This window comes from Microplitis demolitor, chromosome 4 (assembly GCF_026212275.2).
Source record: "Microplitis demolitor isolate Queensland-Clemson2020A chromosome 4, iyMicDemo2.1a, whole genome shotgun sequence".
NCBI lineage: Eukaryota > Metazoa > Arthropoda > Insecta > Hymenoptera > Braconidae > Microplitis > Microplitis demolitor.
The window spans coordinates 18,942,565-18,950,549 of NC_068548.1; the positions used below are offsets into that span (position 1 = coordinate 18,942,565).

Consider the following 7,985-nt stretch of genomic DNA (forward strand, 5'->3'; position numbering starts at 1 on the left):
ATAATGTAAATCTATATAGTAGTAAAATTGAATAGTTTTGGTTTGTTTCTAATCGTTTTGAATCGTTTCTTTTAATCAGAGTATCGTAACAACCTTTGAAATATGAATAAAAAAAAACAAAAAAAAAAAAAACAATAACGTAAATTTAAAAAAATTTTATTATTGAATTACAATCCTTAAAGAACGAGAGTTTCTTGAAGTTTCAATTGTTTTTTACTTTTAGCTTTCACCTGAGCAGCAATACGATCTAAATCACGGCGTCCCTGGCTGGTGAGTTTACGACCACCAAGGGGAGCTTTTTCGATAAGTTTAAGTTGCTCCAAACTTTGAAGAGCTCTACGTGCAAGGCCGCCAGAAGATTTGCAAAAGTGGCTGGGGTGAGTTCCATTACGTTTACGTCCACCGAATATTTTTGTTACCGCACCAACACCAATGGGACTGCGGATGTAAATATGACGAACGAGGGCTGCGCACCTTGTGAAATACCAATCGGGATCATATGGTGCTAATTCTTTGAATTGACCTGATTTTATTATGTCCATACATTCTGGTACGCGCATTTTACCAGTTCTATTAAAAAATAATTTATAATTTATTACCAGTACAAAATTTAAATATGCGCATATATAAATATATAAATGTTGGTAAAGTAGAAAAATAACAAACTAAGAATTAGGTTAAGTTTTTAAAAACTCACTTTTTTAGAAAGCTTGCAAAAGCTTTCACAAATTTGTGTTGATCAACGTCTAGCAAAGTCACAGACGGCATCTGAAATAATTTGAATTATTTATTAGCAATAAATATTTAAAATATAAGAGTTTAAATGTCACGTGAACACGTATCACATGGATGCATAATAAAACGGTGTACACATGTGTTTATATTACAAATAAAATAAAAAATTCGCCGTAAAATATTTCAAATTAATAGTAATAAATTAATAATTAATATATTTTTGATATTAAGAATAGTTTATTTAAATATTTTAATTGATTAATTCGTTTTATAAGCATGGATATGACAAACCTTGGATCGCTATCTTAAATCACGACGAAAAAGAACTTGTTGAGATGGCAGCATGGGAAATAGGGGTAAGTAGGCCATCTTTATTCTCCGTAGGATGGCAGACGTGATTATTCTTTTGATTTGGTGGCTCCATTGGCGCGCGCGGGTGGATTTAAATGCGCGCGCATTTTGAATCTGTAAAAAATTATTATTGATTTGAATTTCAAAATGAATAGAAATAAAAATATCATCGTGTTTAAATAATTGATTGCATAATTAAAATAGGTAAGTTTTGTATTTTAAATTATTTATTAATTAATTTTTAAATTTATAGATATTATTTTAGACAAGTACGTAATTGAAACTAGGTTATGTTTTAAATTTCAGTAGAAGTGCCACGGATAAATATAAAAAAGATTATTTGATTAATTATTAATCTGGTTTGATAATGTGATAATTAAAATATGAACCAGACAGATAAAATTTAAAATAAAATATAACTGTTTCAGTCTGATGTCACCACTGAATAATAGTGTCATAAATTATTATCGTACTTGGATATCTCCCCAAAATCTGTCATAAATAATGTCAAAATTAATTGGTAAATGTATTAATATTTTAACAATAAATATTAAGCGACATTGTGTTACCAAAATGACCCGGAAGTGTCTGTCAAATGTACAATATCACAAGGATGACACTTTAACAGAGCCAATACCTCACTCCAAAGACTTCTTTTTCCGCCAGGTAAATTTAATAAAAATAAAATTTTTATTGATTATTCACCCGATGACTACATACAATATTAAACTATAGATCAATAGAATATTTCAATAAATAATAACATCCATTTTTTATTTTCATATTGAATAATAAATTTGATATTTTATTTACAGCTATTTGACATTACTTCCAGTACATATACATATTTATTAGCAGATATATTAAAAAGAGAAGCAGTTTTAATAGATCCAGTTGTTGACTTGGCTGAAAGAGATGCTAAATTAATCAGAGAACTAGGATTAAAACTCAAATACGCAAGTAAATATTTTATTTTATAAGTAGGTATATATTATTAACATAAGACAATTAATAAATATATATATATAAGCAATTATTGTACACGAGTGTACAAAGTGTTACTAGTGTGAAATCTTAATCGAAATACTCAGAATAGTTTTAGCAATTGTTAAACTCTCATTGCATAAAACTTTAATCTCTCATACTACTCTACTAATACCTAAAAGCTTTCCACCTCTTGAGAATTTGACGACTTATCTGAGGATTGCCGAATTAACGGTAAACTTTGGCAATTACATTCAAGAAGCTAAGATTGCTTTGATAAAATTTCATGAATCTCTATACAACGATTGTAGAATAAACGATACGAGATATAATGTTGATATTAATATCAATTAAAATAAACTAAACAAAATATATATTTTTTTAAATTGTTTAAGTAAACACCCACATGCATGCTGATCATATAACAGGAACAGGTAAATTAAAATCAATATTACCTGGTTGTAAATCAATTATATCACGACGTAGTGGTGCGCAAGCGGATATTTTGCTTGAACCACATGATTCAATTAATTTTGGACGACATCAATTAGAAGCTTTACCAACTCCAGGTCATACAGAAGGTCAGTATTATTTTTAAAAATCAATACGACACTAAAACTTTGTTTGTATGTTTTATTTATTTATTCTAGTATTAATTAAATTGATGTTTATCTTTTTTATTATGTATACAGGTTGCGTGACGTACGTGTGTCGTGAACAGGGTATCGCATTTACTGGAGATACTCTATTAATACGTGGATGTGGTAGAACAGACTTCCAGGTTTGTATTACATTTACTATAGAAGCCCGTCAAGTAGCACAAGGATATTTCAAATCCACGGTAATTTTTATTATTATTATTTTATTTGTTTTTGTATACTCAGGGTGGCTCACCAGAAATTCTTTATGAATCAGTACACACGGTGATATTTAATTTACCGTCAAACTTCCGGCTTTATCCAGCTCATGATTATACAGGTCGTACTGTAACTACAGTTGTTGAAGAACGTATTTTAAATCCACGACTTAGTAAATCTAAAGATGAATTTATCAAGATTATGAACAACTTAAATCTTCCTTATCCTAAGATGATTGGTATATTTACATTTCATTATTTATATATATAAAATATATATTATTCGGCTATGATGTTTAATCTTACAAACTTTTGGCGGATGTCTAGCAAATGCTATACTTATATTTTATTTTTTTTTTTCTCAAGCGTGAGATAAAAATAAAAAATAGAATAAAAGTAAAAGAGAAAAAGTTTGAAATTTCTCATGACAGGCTGTTGTAGAGTATAGCAGCAAGACGTGTCTTGTTTTACTGATGACGTTGAAAAGAGCCTCACAGTCGAATATTGTTTCAGACAAAGCCGTACCAGCAAACAAAGTTTGTGGCATTTACGAGTATCAAACAGAGAAAGAAGAATAAATGATACTATCGCTTCTGCTACCGCTGTTACTGTTGTACTAAAGAGGATAGAGGTAAAGTAAAAGTATCGAGGAAATCCACATATTTTCTTTTTCTTTTTCATATAAATAGTATAAAAAATAGCAATGATAAAAGATAAATCTTTTGGCATCTTCCTCACTTTTCGCGAGAAGCGTAATCGTCTTTTATTTCACAATGAATTCAACAGTGAAGGGAGAGTTTAAAAATAAAAAAATAAAAAAAATAGAAAATAGAGTAAAATAAAAAGTATCTCGAATGTGGTGTGACTGGTACGCGAATGTCAGAGGCAAAGAGGAGGATAACGGTACGAGCGAGACTCTATTGTTAAGAGGAAATAAAACGGATTCGCTGGACTCTGATGGCACGTGCGGTATCGTCAGCTCTTTGTGAACAAATAATCGCGTTTTACGTCGCTGCTCCATTATACCAAAGCACCATCGGCATCAGGTATAAGAAACTAAAAATTCCTCTGTGATTATTCTAAAATAATTATATTTTATAAACTATTTACATATTTATATTCATAATTACTGTTTTTTTAAATTTTAAATATGCATTCAGGGATTATTGTTAATAATAAATAAAATAAAAAAAAGAAAAAAGTTATTAAATTGCATTTTTTTTTAAATCGACTTTAATTTTTTTTTTATTTTTATTTCTGTTATGGTGTTACCAGCGGCATTCATCCAAGTCTTTTAGCTTGAGGCTTTAAAGCCTCAGTAGTTTCTAAGATGTTGCTGTCTCTTGTATTGGGTAAGTGTAAAAGAATTGACTATATACAATGTGAAAATGAACGAGAGAATTGAATTTTCAGGCGTACATTTCCCATGCTAGAGGCATCGAGAAGCTTCAACTTGCCCTCTTGTTCCCCTTTTATTTTCTCTCCCTTACTTTAGCTCTGGCTGATTCGCTCGCTCGCTCACTTTGGATTGTGAGAGGAGTTTACGGAATATAATCGTGTTGTCGAAACCCGCGTTTCAACGAAAGCACTGAAACACTGAAAGCGGTGAGTAGTACGGAGGGTGCGAAGAGACAGAGGAACTTTGAAAGGTGAGAGAGTAAGAGAGTTAAGCTCGAGGAGAGTGAGAGTGGGCGCGAATGTAGAAGGATTGAGGGAGTAAGAGGGTGGAAAACACAACCCTATGGTGTCAAAGTGCACTAGTAGTTGGTTATACATGTGATGGTGGGCTTCGTTCCTGGGTTCTTCTGCTGTATGGCCGAGGGTTGAAATCGATACCGTTGCCAGGACAACCGTGACTACGCTACGCCCGCCACACGAGCGAGAAAACTCGCGGGCCAAGGCTACTCTCTCTTACACTTTCTCTCTCTTGTTCTCTTGCTCTTTCTTCTTTGTCGGTTCTCTTTTTTTTTATTTTTCCCCCCTTTCTCCCACAGTTTTGTACCGCTTATATATACATATAGGTATTTTTTTAAAAAATAAAGTAAAAATAACAATGTAAATAGAACGAAGAAGAAGAAAAAGACTAAGGAGATGAAGTAAAAGAAGAACAAGAAGAAAAAATAAGTTTGTTACTTATAATTTTACAATGCCGTAGGCGAGAAATAGGAAACGAGAGAAACAGTTTACAGTTTAAATTTTATTCCGAGATAAATATTATTATAAAATTATATAAAATTTTAAATTATGTATGTATAAAATAGCAGCAGGCGATGAGAGACCAGCAGAGGTTGAATTAAAAAATAAGAAATTTTTAATAGTTTTATTTTTTTAAATATATAATAACGTTATTATTATCAAATATTCTACTCTCTTGAGCTTTTAGCCGCAGCACACAGTAATATTGGGTGTATACCAACGCTAACGAGACGTACTTGGCCTAATGGCAAAGTCTTTTTGAAAAAACGTAAAAGAGAACTAAAAGGAGCTAGAGAGAAAATTATTAAGAATAAGAGAGTTTCAAAGCTTTAGACGTTAGAGTCGAGAGATGAGAAGTTTGCTGCCAGCACGAAAATTGATGTCAACTTGGTCAAGTAACTGGTAAGGAGAGAGAGAGTATATATAGAAGAGGATTAACGTGAGGAATTGAGGATAAAATAAAGCGATAGATGTGGACTTTTGGACTTTCTGGGGCTGGTTTGTTACACATTGGCTGAGGGTGGAAACGACGTGGACAGATAGCAGTAGGGGGTTTCCGAGCTTAAAGAAGGGGAAATCCCTGAAGGATATAGCATGGTAGGCTCTCTCTTTATATATATATAAAGTAGGTATAGCTGGTGTGAAAGAGCCAATGAAATGGCTTGAGTTAAAGCCACCACGTGAATCCAACAGCGTCATCATCAGAGGATTATCGTCGTCAGCCACCAGTCATTATTTAAGACTGCCATTTTCAATTTTATAAATTGACCTTCTTTACTTTAATATAATATATATGTATATACGTATGACCTTCTACGATATTTAACATTTTTTATAATATATACCGTCTACATTTTTCGACATTTGATCATTCTTCAATAAGCTTGATGGATTTAGTTGACTAGTAATGAGGCGCCAAAGCCGGAATCTCGTCCTTAAACTAAACAAGACAATTGCGGACAAGAAAATCCATATGGACGAGCATTAAACACAGCTTGGGCTTTACTTCACTCCAAGTTTGAGTCAAGTATCTACAGGTTGTTGATTTAAACACCGGGGAGAGGGGGGAGGGTGTATTTGAACATTTTCACGACATCGATTTGTCTGCGACGACAATCATTCGTTTTCGATCTGTCAATTAGTTGTATATATAAGTACGTATGCATTTACTTTTTATCTTTATCTAAAACCTAATCTATCTCACTTAATTCCCTCTACTCTCGTTCTCTTTTGTCATCGATTGAATGCTAGTGGCATACTCGAACACTCATGGCATTCGAGTGCCGTTTCAATTTCTGCGGGAATCCCATGCTTGGAATCCAGTCCGAGACAATTCCTCGATAATCAAGTCCCTCTCCTGTTGTCGTTGTACTTCCACTCGCCTTATTCACTTGACATCTCGAGTTTCCGTTATTAAACCGCCTGTCGTTACGGTTCTCTTCCAATCACGATTTACTTTTTTTATATAAAAATAAAAAGAAGGAAATTAACTAAAATAAAATAGGATAAGAAGTCAAAAAGTAAATAGAATGAAAAATCTTAAAGTGCACCAATTCCCTTTACTTGTAGTGTATAACCAATCTTGATTCAATGAGAAAACGAATGAGTCACTCGAGTTAACCGCACGCTCATTCTCATCCTCATCGTACAACGTACATTCAATTTTATTCTATTTCCTCAGACTTATTGACCTAACATTTAAACCAACTTGTAGTAATATTCTCGACAAATGTTCTGCAAATGGAAAAAATTTTACTTTTGTTTGATTTTAAATTTTTACTCTGCTAATATTAACAATATCTTGTGGTAATTTTACATTATACTCATTCACATTAAAAAAAAAAACTTTAATCTTAACAATGTCAAGTTCTCTAATAAAAATTTACATTACTACTTTAAATTCCACTATTCAAATATTATATATTTTAAAATCTCTTAAATAAAAATTCTATTCTATCGATTTTTACATTAAAATTCTTATATATTTTAAAGCCACCTCATCATTTTTCAAGCAGTTAAAAATGTCATCGAAAGGATCACGATCTCGTCATAAATTTATTATTAAATACCACATATTTTATTTATAAGTTGTACGTTCCCATCACTTTGATAAATTACTAAATTATTGCCAATAAATTATTTAATTAAAAAATGCCGAGCAATTGAATAATAACTCATGAGAAAAAAAAAAAATTTGCATAGATTAATTAAATGAAACGAAAGAAAATTTTTAAAAATTCATTTGATTTTTATTTGAAATTTAATTCGTTAAAAATTAAAAAAAAAATTATCGAGTTTTTTTTTAAAGCTTTTCTATTCAATCGAAATTACTTTTTGATGCAATCCATTTAATCTATTGAATTAACTTTTTCGTGAATTAATAATCTAAATTATTCAATCTTATTTAAATTAGATTTAATTTCCCAATTTTTTAGATAACTTTTTTTTCTTTGTTATAAACATTAATCTTCAAGATAAAGAAGAATTAATTATCAATTAACTTAAACAAAAAAAATTTAATTATTTTGTAGAAATTTTTTTTTAAAATCATCTAATTCTCTTTATAAAAATAAATTATTCAAATTATTCTGAAGTTAGTTGACAATTTATAATTTTTGGATTTTATTTTTTCAACGAATCAATTAAGAAAAAGAAAAAAAAAATAAAAATATGCACATGTAGAAAATTTAAAAAACTATAAGTGAAATTTTTTAAAATTAATTTTTTAAATATTTTATTTAAAAAGAAAAACCAAAACCTACTTGACATTGGCTAATTATGATACTGGATTTGGCAGACGTCAAATAATTTTTTGATTCTTAACAAACTGATGAATTATAAAAAAAAAAATATGTAAAAAATT

The 7,985-nt window shown here is 30.5% G+C and overlaps 2 protein-coding genes across 3 annotated transcripts; one reads left to right on the plus strand and one right to left on the minus strand.

Annotated features, from left to right (window-relative positions):
* Positions 1–140: 140 nt before the first annotated feature.
* On the minus strand, positions 141–1,116 carry LOC103568261 (40S ribosomal protein S19). Its single transcript, XM_008545044.1, has 3 exons — positions 1,027–1,116; positions 698–768; positions 141–570 (listed from the first exon to the last, which is right to left on the minus strand). Exons 2-3 carry the CDS (start codon positions 766–768, stop codon positions 177–179), a joined length of 465 nt encoding a protein of 154 aa, XP_008543266.1. The 5' UTR covers positions 1,027–1,116; the 3' UTR covers positions 141–176.
* A 73-nt stretch (positions 1,117–1,189) lies between these two features.
* On the plus strand, positions 1,190–4,125 carry LOC103568260 (persulfide dioxygenase ETHE1, mitochondrial). 2 transcript variants are annotated; one of them, XM_008545043.2, is made up of 7 exons: positions 1,190–1,290; positions 1,515–1,752; positions 1,902–2,046; positions 2,466–2,651; positions 2,763–2,851; positions 2,955–3,165; positions 3,440–4,125. In XM_008545043.2, exons 2-7 carry the CDS (start codon positions 1,591–1,593, stop codon positions 3,502–3,504), a joined length of 858 nt encoding a protein of 285 aa, XP_008543265.1. In that variant the 5' UTR covers positions 1,190–1,290; positions 1,515–1,590; the 3' UTR covers positions 3,505–4,125. The 2 variants fall into 2 exon arrangements, with proteins under 2 accessions (XP_008543265.1, XP_014296427.1); XM_014440941.2 differs by lacking the exon at positions 1,190–1,290 and adding an exon at positions 1,374–1,445.
* Positions 4,126–7,985: the final 3,860 nt, after the last annotated feature.

Bases quoted from the DNA above. Each gene is read 5' to 3' on its own strand.
- LOC103568261 (XM_008545044.1), bottom strand. From the start codon at position 768: ATGCCGTCTGTGACTTTGCTAGACGTTGATCAACACAAATTTGTGAAA. The intron at 571-697 runs GTGAGTTTTTAA...ATTTTTTAATAG, and splicing joins TTTGCAAGCTTTCTAAAAAA to AACTGGTAAAATGCGCGTAC.
- LOC103568260 (XM_008545043.2), top strand. From the start codon at position 1,591: ATGTCAAAATTAATTGGTAAATGTATTAATATTTTAACAATAAATATT. The intron at 2,047-2,465 runs GTAAATATTTTA...AAATTGTTTAAG, and splicing joins ATTAAAACTCAAATACGCAA to TAAACACCCACATGCATGCT. The intron at 3,166-3,439 runs GTATATTTACAT...ATATTGTTTCAG, and splicing joins TCCTTATCCTAAGATGATTG to ACAAAGCCGTACCAGCAAAC.